Raw genomic sequence first — 16,873 nt, 5'->3', positions numbered from 1 at the left:
GTAGTATAGTTGGTTGTGGCCAACATGGATTTTAAAGACATTCGACACAGTTCCTGTTATATTCGACTCACGTTGTCAGCTGTCTGACCTCCGAAAGCTACAGATGGATCTTCGGTGGCTATATTTGTTGCTATTGGGATGTTTTGCGCCAGGTTTGATATGACCAAGTACCCTTACTCTGATTCACTAGGTAGGCTGATAGAAGTTCGGCCAAATGAGTCAGATCCGTACCCAAATGCAGATATAGGGCTGTGATATTCTTCATCGACTCAACAGACGCAATTTTGGAATTAGCCTCCTCTCCTCTGATCAAAATATATGGTTGATAATACCAGGCATACTGCAATCCTATATGTAACACGCAACTGCGGCATCGATACCATAGTAGTCGCCATTGAGAGGATATGTTTCGACGTATGCTATTGTGGTGTACAGTAGTGATCCTTTATACCTATTTCTAGCACGGACAAGGACAGTCGGACACCTGAACTGTTTTTCGGTTGTTGCGCGGACTCCTAACGCGAAAGTTGGAAAGCTAATAACGTCATAATTTCCGCCTAGTCCTAATTGTGGCCTAAAAAGCTAATAGATATATAGAAGAAGCTCTTAAAGGAAAGGACATAGTTTATTTCTGTCCATGATGTTTTTGCGGCATATACACCTACTCATGATACAGGCTACATACACACACGATATGTGCTGTGCATGCATGCATATGCATAACATGAGTGCATGATATGAATATGCCGATGGACAAGGAAGGTGCAGATATAGCCTTGTAAAGCTTTCCAAGTCTTGCAACAACCCTCCATGCTACCCCAGTAATACATGAGCACCAAGCGGGGAAGTCAGGGGCACCAGTGTTACTAATCAGGTCTTTGGCCTGACTGCCGGGGATAGAACCCACGACTTACAGATCAAGAAGCCGGACGCTTCACCATTACGCTATCATCACTTCACTTCCACTAGTAAAACAATTTAGCCGGCCGCCGAGTTTATAATTTCATGTAACATGCATAAATAGAGTTGAAAATTATTTTGAATCTCGGTGCTATAGCATGAAGATCCTATCATAGAGAACGCATTTTGTCCGTGGCGCACAAGGCCGGAAACGGCGACAGGCACTCCTTGAAACCCACGATTAATAACGATAATAACTTGTAAAATGTGGTGCTCGCTGATAATCTGACGAAAGGTTGAAAATAAGGTCCAATGTTATACACGTAAATGCAGTTTTAGAGTTGTAGTTTCAACATTGGGCTTTCATATACCTCTTAGAAGCCTAATAGGGTTAAGAACCCCTACTGTATATTAATGGTTTCGGGCGTTAACGCTAAAAGATCGAATTCGCACTGGCGTCGACACTAACATTTTCTCATATTTCGAACTCTTTTTCAGCGCGCATATATGCGGGGACGTGCGTTGACGATCTCATCTCAAGTACGGGCATGAACTATTTACCTTGCGGCGACCACGCAAAAGCAGACAGCCAAGAGTGTAGTGTGCGAACGTGGCAGGGAGTGCAATGCTGCTCCGCTTCTGATAGCAACGGGCAAGTTAGTTGTTGGGTCAGGATACTGGACGTCGAGAGGAATATTCAAAATACGCCAAACGGAGGTTTTGACAACTGGGCACAACGCGTCGGAATGCCGGAAGCAGCCGATCCACGGGAATTCGCGGAAAAAGCGGTTAAGGCGTCCAATGATATTCGTGCTGATGGTCAGGTGAGAAAATTTGAATATGTTTCCAAACTTACAGACAGAGGGGTATATATGATAAAAGGGTCCTCCTTTCCCGATTCCGAAATACGGTAGGCTAATCCTATTTTAGAAGCTCTTTTCTTTCTTTACCGGGTATTTTGCTATACAATGTGATACAACGAAGAGATCGCAGGTTGTCTGAAGCAGAGTTGGATCAATTGTAATTTGTGCCGGGCATAATTTTGTTTAATTAGTGAGTTATTAAGTTATTAGACATCATGCGAGAGGATGCAACATGAAATCGTAAAACTGTCGGGTTATAATATTGCAGCTAGTGGATCTTTTACGTGCCAAAATTTTATGCAGAACATTTTGAAATCAACTGAAGATTGATCTGATATCAGAGCATTTGAGCGGTGTAGCCTAATCCGGGTTTTGATATAGTCGTGATAAGCATATGCTATTGTTACTGTCATTATCAAAGTCAAAAATTAAATCAGCGTGAGATTTTTCTTTCGATTATTATTGGAACACATCAACAACAAATTAAATATAATCATTATTGAGCCATAGTAATAGCATTGCTTCTTAACCTTTTTAGCGATCGTACCCTTGTGCTTCCAATAAGATTTCACGGAGTTCCTGTCCATTTTCAACACAATTTCCGATGGTACCTATATTAAAATCAGTAAGCCCATTCTCATAAAATCGCGCGTAGCTTGAAGACTATTTTCCAGTTGAACAAATTAGCAAGGAAATATTCCACAGCATATAGGCCTAATTCCACAATACATCTCGTACACCCTGATGTGGTGCTTCGTACTCCGATGGGGTCTGCGGACCCTGGTTAAGAACCCCTAGAATAGAACTGTCCAATCGCCGACGAATTCATTGGTGTTACAGCTGTAGAGCGTAGCCTACTACTACCTTACTTGCCACTGATAATTACATGCATACAGTGAACAAACAACACCCAGCATGTAACCAACTAGCCTATACGCCACGGTGGTCACAGAATACCAATGCTTGCCATACTGACCTGATTAGATACCTATATACCCTGCGCAACGAAAACTATATAGGCTACGACCTAGGGATATATAGAGTTCTATATATCCCTGATACGACCTCTTGATATATTACTAGTCTCCATGAAAATTTCATAGACTTTTTCGTCCGTAGGATTACCAAGTCACCGTTCCGAGCCACAAGTCCTTCTCTGATTTTAATATTTGACCCGACTCAACTCGAGTCATTTTTATTTAATCACACAGTCAATCCGAAATCTAGTAATTTACGAAAGGTGGCATCAAATCAAATCACAAATTTCTGTCACGAATCATCAACGGGTCAGGTTCTATCATCATGAACTACAAATGTGATGTAATAGCTGATCTTCTATACCTCATGCTAACATTTAGAAGTGCTGTGATAAAGAAGTTTGTTGAGATTTCGGTGATTTTTACAGTAGTTTTAGCGTGAACTTTAAGTTCGTATATTTAAAAAAAGATAATGGCACTTGAATGCTTGAAATTCCCAAATGCCGTCGCGGGCCGCACAAAATGCTCTCGCGGGCCGCGTGTTTGAGACCTCTGATTTAATCAATCATTTATTCGTCGCACCAGTCAAAATTCGGTACGAACCAGGATGACGACGAGGGGCCTTAAGGCCTTAGTGAACAGTCACCACATGTAATAGTTAGCCTATTTACATCGGTGTTCTATGCGTGCTGCGTCACGCTAAACTGTTTTCCATACTTCAGTAGCAACAGAAAACTTTGTGAATTACAATATAGGCTAAAAAAGTGGTTATCAAACTGGGGGCGTGCCCCCTAGGGCGGCGTGAAAGCAACTGAACGGGGCGCGACGCTCCAGTAAACTGAAATCTATTCCGCGCTTGGCCCGATTCCCCTCCGTTTTATGGTTATTGCTCGGTGTATAGTTTAAATTTCGTATTGGGGAATTCTCTCATCAACAGTCATAACCTTCCATACCGTCAAACTATATGTAAAGATTGCAAACTTTCTGGTTTCATTGTGTGCTATGACGATAAGGGAGGCACGAAATATTCACTGTCATAAAGGGGGGGCGTGTCTAAAAAAGTTAGAGAACCAGTGGGCTAAACTAAATCTTAATATTTCAAAAATGGATGAACAGCGAATAAACAATTCTGAAACCTGTGCTGAACCATTTCCTACACCACGGTCGAATTTTTTTTAATCTCTGACCAGTACCGAGGCTTGTTACAACAATAGCAAAAAAATTCACGTTTCAAACCAAGGCTTCATCAAACTTGATCACGCATTTGTAGAGATGTTATCCCAATCTTACCTACAATCTTGGCCAAATTTACTGGGGCCAGAAACTTTTCGCACCCTAATGTTCATCAAATGCAATCTAACAGTTTCCGAGCAAGTGAAAATGTAAATGCGAACCAAAATATTGTAATTCTTAGTTATCAGGAGGTTCTTTCCTTTTGCATTTACTTTAATTGTACACACCTTATCGGTATCATCCTTATCGCTGACGCCTTACCGATTACATTTCATTATCCTGACCCAGCTCTGAGTAGCGCAATCGTTTGATTACATTTCATTGACTGTCCTGTAGCCTATTCGCTGTTAGTCGCTCATACCTTTTGTTCTTAACAGTCGCTTGAAACATTTTTCTGTGCTTGTAGTTTTTAGTACTCATGATTAGGAATAGTTCGAATACGTTCGAGTTTTTTTTAATTAAAGGGTATTCTACATATCAGAATGAAACATGAATAGCTTGAGATTGTTGCTAATTACGTCGCTACGGTTGTCAAAGAACACCTCTTTACTGAATCAATTACCTGTTTAAAAGTAATTTTAATTTAATTATAATTGTGAATAATTACACGTTTAACCGTAATTGTAATTGTAATTGTAATTTGATATTTTTAGCATTGATTAATTGTAATTGTAGTGTAATTGAAACATGCAAGGAAGTAATTGTAATTGTAATTGTAATTAAATTAAAATATTGTAATTGATCCAACTCTGGTCTGAAGTACTTTTGGAGAGGTCTATTAAATCAGTCACCCACTTGGGCCTAGACCAGTAGTTCTCAAAGCTGCAGTCAACTGAAGAAGATTTTTGCGCTCCACGCGATTTATCTCGAATATAGACAGAGGCGGACAGTTGGGTTGTTCCAAAATATATTTTGTTCCGGATTCCGAAATTCACTGATTAAATTGGTATGCTGCTTAAAAACGCTGCATACCAAATGCCAACTGTTAGATGTGAACTCATATGAGTTTGAAAATTTTGAATTGGTTATAAAAATTATTTTAAAAAGATTCAAATTTTAATGTCAAACCTAAATAATTTTTGCTCACTTCCAATTCCAACCGGTAGAAGCCAAGTTATTGCAGTTGGAAAACTTGCTGTTGTTTGTGGTATTCGTGGTATTTGTCGATTACTACGGTCATTGGTCAAATAATCATATATATCAGGCCAATTTTATTCATTATGTATTTCATAGCTGCCAACTTGTAGCAAAATAGCCTGAGTGGCGGGTAATCTCAGAATAATTAATGAAGAACTCAAATAAGTTCGCCTTTATTGAAATTGCGTCACATTTGTTTTGCGTCGTTTTAGTAGACAACTCAACAATATCCCGGTGTTGACTTTATTTTATATTAAATTCAAAATTTTCAAACTCTTGCGCGGTCTCAAATTTTCAGTTGGAATCGAGCCGAACATGAAGTGCAGAGTTTTTTAGGCAACCTAACAATTCAATCGGTGAATCCCCGAAATCCGGGAAAAAGTTGTTTTTGAACAGCCCTATTGGGCAGCAACTGCAACACCAATGCGTCAATTTGCTGCAGTGATTTGAGATATAATCGTACTATTTAGCCTATGTTTACGAGCTGCCACACGTTGCACATTCGGCTTGCCATTAATTTTTTATCAATTTGAAATTTGTTGTTTATGGCTTTACGCCCACCGAATTATCGCTTATAATGGTATGCGATACAGCCAGGGTTACATTAAAAAAATGATTTTAAAAGACTTTGTTTGATTCTAAAAGTATTTTTTAAAAAAGATCATTTAAAATTAACAAAATTGTTTTATTTTCCTTTTCTTACTTGTGCCATAATTGTGTAAATACCTTAAAAAAAACATGTGCCATGGGCCTGCAGTCTATTTGTACCCGGTACAGTCGACGTATACAAAATGAAATGCTTCGAAACCTCGAAATCGTCGTCGGTCAAACAGTTATATCACGTATCCATAGATTTATAATCCAGCTGTTATGGAACGTAGATATGTATTATTGATACGGAAAGACTGTTCCGATTATGATAACCGCCGATCGTAAAAACGCTGCAAGACGATATAGTCCTGGTCAACGATATAAATTTGGTCCGTTTACTTCAGACAAGGATTCATATTCACTATACATTTTCAATTGTCAGCGACATCCACTGATGACTTCACAATAGAATATTCGTGACGCCACGGCTAAGAAAATATAAACATGTTCTGAATACAGCCTTACTGTTAGTCATACTGTGTCCATCGCGCTACGCGTTATTCAATTACTAACAGTACCGGTCATTCGACAGCTTGGAGACATCTCGGAGTCGGATATAACGACAGTCCAAAACAGGGCGAAAAACGCTCTAAACCAAGGAGTGACAGTCGGAATGAGTCCGTCCAGGTCTTCTCGTTTTCCGCGGTGCCCGGTCAGCATCAAAATGTGTCACAGGTCAGTTGATGCGCTGTTTTAACAATAAATTACTCTGTTCCGGTTTATGGGAGGATCGTCGCCATCTCACCACTGGGACCAGTCAGTACCGTTGTACTATGCTTTACGTATGGTTACCATTTTACGGAAACCGAAAAGGGGGACACTTTTTCAAAATCCTAAAAGTTCGTCTGAAAACAGCTGATTTTGGAAAAACTACTTGAAACCGTGTTGCGTTGACTAAAGTGTAAAGGGCATCACTTTGACTCGACTCCCGCATTACCTATTACGCGTCATTTAGGCCGATTTTCAGTTCCCCCTGTCCATCATCCTAGCTGTTGCCGAAAAGGAAGACATTTAGACGTCCTCCGAGGACATTTTTAATTTCCTGGAAAAGGAAGACAAATCCTAATTTGCAGACGTGGACATTTTTCTTTATCGGAATACCAAATACCCGGAGATCGTCGTAGAGTTCATAATTAATATTATTATCCATTTAAAAATGCCACAACATAACCAATATTCGTCAGATTATATTTCCATCTGCCCAAGACGCACACACAATGTGCAATGCGATATACAAGACACAATGTGATGTTATGAACAGACAGGGGTGCCGAAACGACCAGTTGCGGTCTCTTGTTCTGGCATCCAAGTCTACGATGTAATAGTCTTCTTCGATGTGAATCTTTCTTCCTTGCTCCTTTTAGAATAGGGTTACCATATGACCTCCTTTTTTAGGAAATTGAAAACGTCCTCCGAGGACACCTAAATGTCCTCTCGTTTGGCAATTCGTCCTCCTTTACAGCATTTACAGCGAGGCTACAAGAATTCCAGTGAATATTTCAAAATCAGCTGTTTTTAATTGCGATAAACTAACTTTGATAAAAGTGTCTTCCTTTCCCGATTCCGAAATATGGTAGGTTAGCCCTATTGTAGAAGCTATTCCTTGCTTTTTTCTTTCTTCATTTACCGGATATTTTACGATACAATTCGATACAACGAAGAGATCGCAGGGTGTCTGAAGGACTTTAGCAGTAGTCTTTTATCAGTCACCCACTTGGGCCTAGACCAGTATTTCTGGAACGGGGGGTGCGGGGCTGTAGTCAACTTGAAAAGAATTTTGCGCTTGGCGCGGTTTACCTATTGTTGTTATTGCTCTGTGTATAGTCCTAATTTCTTATTTAAGTAACCTTCCATGCGTTGGGATTGCCAGCATTTTGGTTGTAGCTTATTATATGACGATAAGGTGGGCGTTTGAGAACCATTAGCCAAGCTCTGGACGATTTTGAACCGTAATTGCATGGTACTAGAGACACAGTTCAATTACTACAGAACGCCTTGTCGGGGACGCTTGGACGCTGCGCGTGAGAGAGATCCAATACAGTGCCTTTCGGATCCAACTTGCTGTTACGACTATCGATTACGCTATATGAGAGATTGGTTTGGAGATTACATGATAGGGACGCCTCTGTGTTACAGAGGAGCGACATCTAATCAATGGCTGTGAGTATTTCAGTTCGTAAATATATAGCTTGTGGGTATCCGTTTCCGTATATTAGTGGCTAGCTACTTTTTTCGTCTCAGTCAAGCCCGTTTGTCTCCTTTTGTGAGTTCTAGATTCAAGCATAATGATAGCTAACTTATGTGGGGTTCACTTCTTTATTGATGTTGATGTTGTTATTGTTGTTTTTAGCTATTGCGTCACGAGTCTTTGAATTGTGACGTCACAGCAGATTTACATTGACAATTGAAAATACAGGGTAAATATGACTCATATGACGGAAAAGGCTTATATCTCCTGTCATAACCGTACGAAAAAATATCTTTGAACCATTCCATATCGTATACGTCGACTATATTGGGTGCAAACAAAGTGTTTTATTACCCCATTTGTTTTAAATGCAACTCTACGTATAAGTGTATTTTCAATAAATTCTATTTTCGACCCATCAAAGTCATCAGTCACAGTCAATTCCTGTTGCAGAGCAGCAACGAAGAAATTTCATCCGTGGAATGCCTGGCTAACAGACGCTGTACTTCAAACCTTTGAGCCTCTTTTCGACTCCAGCCTTTACAGCATTGGGGGCCGCGCTGCTTGTTTGTTCGATGGACCAAAGAAGGCATATCCAGGTGGGAATCACTCACGTTTTGAATTTCAATTTGACCATCTAGCTCTCTTTCGACAGTGGCATCCAAGACCAAGCTTCAGTGTAGTCTTGTGAGCGGCTGTTGGGACGATAGCTTACCTGTGGGTTCGAGATGTTACATGCCTACCGGAGAGATTCAACGACTTTTCGGACAAACGGAAGTTTATCCCTCGCTGTACAGCAGCGACCCAGAGGAAACCAGTTGTTCTGCAGAAGTAATGTATTGTACATAGATGTTTTGTAGTGAATATGAAATTTCTTGTGGATTACACGTAACTGTTTTGGATTCCAGAAATTTCTCTTTTGATTTGATACCCATTCGATAGTGTTCTTCTCGATATCCGAGGAACATGCTGCATTATTTGATTTATCCTCACTGAGATGACTATGAGCAAAATATTTGACCCTAGCGAAATTATCATAGTCCATTATTTGTGAAATTGACTCTTATAAATACGAAAGACTAGGAAATGTAAAGGAATCTGGATAATGCGGACGCTGGACTTATTCATACCACGTTATGATCAAATGCCCATGATTTCAATATGTTTTCATTCAATATTATTCGACATACCATAAGCACACGTTCAGGACCCGTCTCGAAATAGCTCAAATCAGTTGTCTTTTACATAGTTCTGTAGGATATAACAAAGTGACCTCTATCATTCTCGTATAAATTACTTTCAATATGAATATTATTTCATTGTATATTGAAATTTTGTATCTCAAAGAGTCTCTTGATCTTGGAGTTTCTTGGTCTCCAGCTAAGCGGAGTACCATATAAATTGACCTCGCTTTATGTTCATAGTGAATTTTCCCATTGATGAGATATACTTGTCATGAATATATTGAACGTAGGCTTCGCTTAATGCAGTGGTTCCCAACCGGTGGGGAATTCAGGGGTTTCTTGTGGGGAATAGACGCACTTGTAAAATAAATGCATATAGTCTATACATACTTATGTACGGAGGCTTAACTCCACGATTACAGTTACCAGTTCACTGCTCTGGACTGCATGTGTCGCTAATGGCTTGTTGTACACAAAAACTATTTTTGAATTCTCGATAACGAATATTGGGGTCAGAGATTTAGCACGGGCAGCAAGGTTTCACGGGTTACGGGTACACATGAAGTTATATGGCGCAGATCCGCAGTGGGATTTAAAGAAAAACGGTTGGGAGCCACTGATATAGTGTGATGCTGTATAGTGATTCGGATGATATAAACCACGAACATGTCACTTTTATTCCAGCCGTTTAATTACAAAGCCAAAACGTTCAGACGACTTCCCTGCTATGTTGGGGCTGAACCTACAGACTTTCAAACAAAATTCGACGGGTGCGATAAAGACTGTTGCATTGCCTATGCCGCAAATAACCTGGTATCCGAGACATACTGTCCTTTCGTCCAACTGAAATCATCAGATCTTCCTGACTTTTCATCGGACATTGAGGGTTGCTGCGTTAGACCAGCTTGCTACCACAGGAAAATGGTAAGCCTTATTCGCCGAACGGTTTCGATTGTTGATCGTCTATAATAATGTTACTCCATCCCGATTCCGGAAATGTCTGTAAATAAACTTGATTCCAATGTAACTTTCATCATAACAGGTATGTTCATTTTATATTTAGATTCAAACCATCATAATTACCATTTAAACCCGGGGTCGGGAATCTATGGCTCATCGCGATCCATATATGGCTCTTTGATAAACTTGCCCCTTATTTGTCAATTTGCGCGAATTTGTTGTAGGGTCAATATTCTGGAGGTTTTAGGGGCTCGGAACGCCCCTTTTTAAAATCCTAAAATTTATGTCAATTTTGCGGGCTGAGGGCTGATAATTGCTCGTTTACCAGTCCAATATAATAGATTTTTTTTCTATAATGGTGTAGACGTCTTCAATTTCTATCGGGGTATTCATCGGACAAATTTAATTCGTCGATCTCAAAACAAAATTTCTGTGGTTGCAAAATCAAAGTAGCTATCACGCAGGCAACCATACAATGCCATAATTTGCTCTGCCCAACATCACACGCTTTGAACTCTTGTATTACGCGACGCACTGAGCGATCAGGGGAAAGGCGAAATTGGCGACGCCTTTATGACAATACAGTTTTCCGATTCAAATTGTCTCCCTGATCATCGGCGAGAAATGGGCTCAATCGGAAGTGACAAATTTCAACTTTGAAATATACTAATCCAAATCCCGATTGTTAGGAAGCGTGTCCGTCACCCCGTTAAAATGCAGGCCGGATTGTATCGCAACGTTATGTTACCGCCGAATAATTTGAGAATTGAGTGGTAAAGTTAACCAAATGATATCGGTTAACAAGGTATCAGCCGCTCAAGGTTTTTTCCCCGGCTTGTTGTTGTTTGTGGTATTCATGGTGTGTGTCGACTACTATGGTCGTTTACACCAGGCCGATATTCCGCATCTGCCGACTTGTAGCACGGCCCACTTCTAGGCTTTTTTCTAAGACACCGCTTACGCGGATGAGCTGACGAGGGGAGCCTAGATAAACCTGCAACACTTAAAGCAGGAACGTTTTCCCCGGCTTGGCGCAACTGATTCAACAGCGGGTCACTGCCAGTAAAACAATTATTGGAGTGTGCGGCTACCCCTGAGCGTGCTTCACGGATTCCTTGGAAAGTCGAGTTACTGAAGAATATGCAGTTAATTCGCACGTTCACTGTTGTTTATGACTGTTGAGTTCGCTTTAAAATGCATATTTTAATTGCCTTAAGTTTCAACAAATATCGCATGGCTCTAACCACGGAAAGAAAATTGAAAATAATTAGCTTCCAAACGTCTCCCGAACACTGTAGCTGTAAACTGTCGGATAAAGCAAACGGCTTGATTAGCACGGGCGTCATAACATCACACCTGTGTCTACGCAGAAAATATGTCGCACACGATAAATCCCATGCTGATTTCGTGTCTGATTGACGTCAGGGATCTTCGAATTTGGCGTAACAGTTGATATCGATGTATGGCTCTTTAAGAATTATACTATTGATAATTGAGTGTCGATATGGCTGTTTGGTCGGAAGAGGTTCCCGACCCCTGATTCTACGCAGCCTCTTCTATTACAAATGCGGTATGCTTTTCGCAGAATAAAGACCCTTACAATCCTGCCCCAGCCATTCCTAATTGGAGCTCGTGGAGCGAATGCCGTGCCTCGTGTGGGCAGATGGGCAGTAAAACGAGAGAATGCTTGACCGCCGGACTGTCCACGCCGGGTTCTTGCCAGGGAAGTAGCACTCAAGTATGCTACGGCGAACCGTGTCCAAGTATGAACATTCTGCTGTTAAAGTTAATAGGTCACATATGAAAGAATATTTGCAAATAACAATATCCATTTTACTCTAGCGCCAAGTCCCAGTTGGGGTGCGTGGAGTTCGTGCGATGCGCCTTGCGGTAAAAGCGGCTATAGATATCGACAATGCTCCAAGCTTGGAGAGTGCTTTGGAGGTAGTTCAGAAACATGCTATGGCAGTCCGTGCTCAGGTATTCAGCTCACGAGTTCATCGAAAACCGTGCATGACATCGACATTCATTCACCCGAATTCGCAGTAGTTAATTGTTTGGTAGAATTATTATTCGCAGCGCGGAAAGCCCTTGATTGTCAACCAATGTCTGTCAGGCGAGTACTGTACAGTGTACAGACTCTGTACAGTACAATAATGTTAACGCGATTGATTGACAACCGATCACCAGTCAAGCGAAACGGGTATTATTACTAAGTTCATGTCTTGATTTCTTCTTTGTTAATCGCTATACGCGGTCACAGTAGAACATACTTACTCACTTCACACTGTATACCGCAATTTGTTGAAAATCATAAATACAAATGACCGTTATAACCACTTCGTGACTGATACGTCCTGATCAGAGTTAAACAACCAGAAAATTGCCAGCTTTTTCAAATCACTCTACGAATTCTCAAAAACTTTGAAACCGAACTATTCACTTCATATCAAATTAGAGTTGGTTCTCCCAAGTATTTAAATGGGAAATGTCTGTATATCAAGCTTTGCTTACTTCGTACTATACAATACTCAGTTTTCCTGTCGCATTTTTTAGATTAGAATAAAAACCAGAGCATAAAAACATTTGATACGAAAAATGCTCCTTGTCGAGAAAGCTGCACTTCAATGCGACAGGTGCGAAACATGTCCGACAACGTTTACAGATACGTATTCATGGGGCACATTCGCCTTACACAAGCCTTGCAGCGTTTCGTGTGGAATTGGCATGGAGACTTGGAAAAGGACATGCATGAAAAATAGTCAGAGCGTTATGCCTGATCGTTTCTGTGCCGGGTTGCCGGAGAAAGAACACCGATCGTGTCGGAGGGCGCAATGCCCATTACAGGGTAATAGAGCCGATAGTAGAGTATTATGCATAATCCAGGTTCAACAATTTAAAGTCATAAAACATAGGCTCAGTCGGAACAATAACTTGTGACATACGCCCATAGCAGACCATGCAATCTCTATTACCACACAATGCAGAAATATTCGTTCCAAACTTCGCACACAATTCATACTTTGATGTTTTATTACCCTAATTAATATACGTCCATCTTCCCGCATTTTGGAATTGAGATATTAAATTCGAATATTTGTTGCGGACCAGTAGGAAACTTGCCACGGACCAGCAGTTGAGAACCACTGGTCTATTACATTATATCACGGGCCATAGGGTTTCTATTCTAGCAACACCTTTCTTCGCAAACAACGAAAATGGGCAAAAATACGATTGGCCAGTAAATTACGGTTACAAACTCCAAACAGTGGCTCTACCGACGATATGAGTTGACTTTTTCCATTCTGCGTTTGTCAAAGATCCGACGAGATCCTGTTCTACACCTGAGGTCCGGCATATTTGATAGAACGATATGTTTTCTTGTATTCCGTCCTGATCATACGATCATTGTTCTTCAAGGGCGCGCGTGTGTTGTACTCATGAGCTTTTGATTCCGAGACGAACAACATAACCTGACAAATAAGGTGCTACCATATTCGTTCACACAGACACTGGCTCGTGGGGTAGCTGGATTTTCAGCGGTCCGTGCAGCGTTTCATGCGGCGATAAAGGACTTCGAAAGCAGCGCAGGCAATGTATAAGACAAGGAAGTGTGACAGTGAACGCGTATTGCGATGGAATTTGGGAAAGACTCGTACCATGCACTGGGCCAGCATGCTGTAAGTTCGATGTTTGAGAGTGCTAGGCGAAGCCATTTCTTTTGCACATTACACATAGTGCACGAAACATGTATTGCCATTGTAATTCTAATCTAATTTGGTCAAAATTGTGTAGCTATAATTCTAATTCCAGTCTAATTCGGAAAAAACAGTGTGTATAGCTATAACTTCAATTCTAATTTAAGTTGGAAAATCTGAAAATTTCAAGCTCTTTGCGAGAGTTTGTATTCGTGAAGAAAAGACGCGTTCTTGTGGCTCTGAGATTTTTCTTCGTGGGCATTTCATCGTCGTGGCAATGACGATGTTCCATGATTTCTCAATTTCATTTGCCTCTCCGGCATATTGTTTGTGGTATTCACGGTGTTTGTCGAGTACTATGGTCACTTACACCAGGCTAATTTTCCGCATTTTTATTCCGTAGCTGCCGACCAATAGCACGGCCACTTTTAGGCTTTATAAGACACCGCTTACACAGATGAGATGGCGAGGAGGAGCCTAGATAAACCTCCAACCCATAGGAATTGTGGAGTCGACCTCGGTTGGACTAGAACCCACAGCCCATTGGTGTTGCAGATGTGGATTATACCATTTCGCTATCTCTCCAGTCCGGCATATATATGCTATAATATGTATAAGAATGTAATATAATCATAATGCTCAGACCATTCGTACCGCAAACTACCAATTTAGCGAGAATGTAATTTTCATGGTTTAATTTTCCGCAGCTTACATCTGGGTGCAGGATGTAGAGCCGTGTATATTGGACCCGAACACGGGACGGTACTGCGTTTATCAGAAAATCCGCAAAGTTACTCTGGAGTGTTTTGCCAAGTTGGGGCCAGGCGACTACGTAAAGGTAAGCGGCGATCTTCTCGGATGGATCAAAACTTATAGACAGCAAAACAGTCCGAGTAGCTGACGTCTTAGAAAATCTAATTACGGCCAGACTTGCCGAAATGAGGATATACTAAGGTAGGGTTACCATATTTTGGAATAGGGAAAGGAAGACACTTTTTAAACATTTTCTAACTTAGAATGACGGAGGTAGATTTTGAAAAGGTAAATTTTTCCCGACTTCGCGTTCGGTTGACTAAAAAAGGTCAACTTACTCTGTCAGCGCCCAAAATACAGATTTTCTTTCAGATTTATAGGTGGTTGACTAAAAAAGGTCAAGTTTCCGGATCACCTACCGAAATAGCCGCCGGAGCGTTACTTCGGTGCTTGTTTACTGTATCTAAGTCGAATTTGGCACTATATTTAAACAATTTTATCAAAAAAGAGGAAAAAATCTCAAAAAGGAGGACATTTAGGCGTCCTCGGAGGATAAATCCTCCCGAAGGAGGACGTATGGTGACCCTAACTAAGAAAGACGCAAGTCAAAATTAGACACAAATCTTCGGAAGAAAGACAATGTAGTAGGCCTACTTATCACGCATCTTCCTTCAAAATCTGAGTAATACGGTACGGCAACCCTGGATACATCACTGCTATACGACAGACTAGGAAATATTTCACACCCAAAGGGCCGCAAAGGGTCGAAAATAAAAATAGATCGCGGTCATAAATCCTATACGTGCAATCGTGCATGCATAAGCTGGATTAAAATGTTGTACTCGATTTACACCGCGGTATAAGTCTGAGGTAGGTTTTGGTTTCATCTGTGGTGGGTGTATATCCACTCCCGTGTTCCAGGAGTGGTACACGTGTGGAAATACAGACCCTCTCGGTAAGACCGTACATTTTAATTCCTAATATGACCCGGTCTCACATGAAGAATTGAGAGAGGGCCGGAAAATACACAGCATTGGAATGTTGTCCCGTCCTTATATACTGTATATTTTCTATGATATTTCAGGTTCAACAAAGTAACTGCGGTCAAATGCCAATTACGCAGGACGTTCCTTGTGTCGAGCAAAAATGCCGCAATGAACAGATGACGGGATGAGGTTGAATTTCATTGTCCACGGCGGGATCTTTATTTTGTTCTGTCTGTGATTTAATATAATCTTGTGCCGCGAGTCCTGCACTTCACAGTTTGCTTCCGTGGCGCCACGATTAATATATAATTTGAAACAAACGTTTCGATATTATGCACAATGTTTGAGTTGTGAACTGATACCTGTATGGCACACTGTTCCATCTGTATACATTTGTCAATGCACGTTAGGGCTGTTCAAAACATCACAAGACCGCAATACAATAAATGATAGGAAGATGCCGAAACGACTAGGAGCAGTTACAAGATCAGACACCCACCTGGGCCTAGGCGACGTAAAGAGGAGGCATGCACAATGAATGGAAGTAAAAGAAGATATTATAAAGAGGCAAGCGATAAAATCAGGTGGCAAGTGACGGAAGGCCAGATCGATATGTCAGGTGGTGGTCCGGTAAATGGTGAGGGCTGACTAGTATTTATTCAGCAAAAATTGCTTGTATTTCGACTTGATTGTGGACATGCTTGACGACTGTCGGATAGCCAGCGAGATACTGTTCCACACTTCAGGTCCGGCATATTTGATACAGCAATGCTCTTTTTTGACAACCATATGATAGTTGGACGACGTGGACGCGCGTGTGTCGTGCTTGCGCACTTCTGATACCGAGGTAAAGACTTCATTGAAGTTTTCGGGGCAGTATGGTCGCAGTGGAACTGACACATAAACTTTGCAATTTCTAGTTCCCGCATATTTTATGTACCGAATTTGTTGAGCAGTGATTTGTTGGACACACATCCTGGTCCCATTGGGGCCCTGGTTATAATACCGATAGGACCTGATGTTGTAGTTTTTTAGCGGCTTCAGTGTAGTTTTACCAGCAACCCCCAACATATGATGCTATATTGTAACTTCGACAGGAAAAATGATTTAAAGAGAATCAGAAGGACCCAGACTGGTATATAGTCTCTAAGGCCGTAAAACAGACCACAGTTTCGTGATAATTTTTTTCTTGCGACTGAATGTGACTCATCCAGGACATATTCGAGTCGAGCCCCAAGGTATTTCGCATTTTCCGAATTGGAAATAGGTTGACCAGCGATGGTAATGGTTAATTTATTTTCGAAGTTTAAGGCCTATAACTGGGATTTCGCGGCGTTGACGCA

The 16,873-nt window shown here is 41.0% G+C and overlaps 1 protein-coding gene across 1 annotated transcript; it reads left to right on the top strand.

Annotated features, from left to right (window-relative positions):
* Positions 1–24: 24 nt before the first annotated feature.
* Positions 25–15,850, top strand: LOC145456172 (uncharacterized). Its single transcript, XM_080334238.1, has 13 exons — positions 25–152; positions 1,399–1,724; positions 6,294–6,436; positions 7,751–7,921; positions 8,403–8,548; positions 8,605–8,780; positions 9,818–10,057; positions 11,679–11,856; positions 11,936–12,073; positions 12,759–12,941; positions 13,603–13,773; positions 14,499–14,629; positions 15,629–15,850. The coding sequence occupies exons 1-13, from the start codon at positions 104–106 to the stop codon at positions 15,716–15,718; spliced, it is 2,142 nt and encodes a 713-aa protein (XP_080190364.1). The 5' UTR covers positions 25–103; the 3' UTR covers positions 15,719–15,850.
* The last annotated feature ends 1,023 nt before the right edge of the window (positions 15,851–16,873 follow it).

The sequence above is a fragment of the Botryllus schlosseri genome, chromosome 14 (genome assembly GCF_051294905.1).
Source record: "Botryllus schlosseri isolate E-star chromosome 14, Bs_hap1, whole genome shotgun sequence".
NCBI lineage: Eukaryota > Metazoa > Chordata > Ascidiacea > Stolidobranchia > Styelidae > Botryllus > Botryllus schlosseri.
Note: the sequence above shows the minus strand (reverse complement) of the source record. Positions and strands in the feature narration are given on the sequence as shown.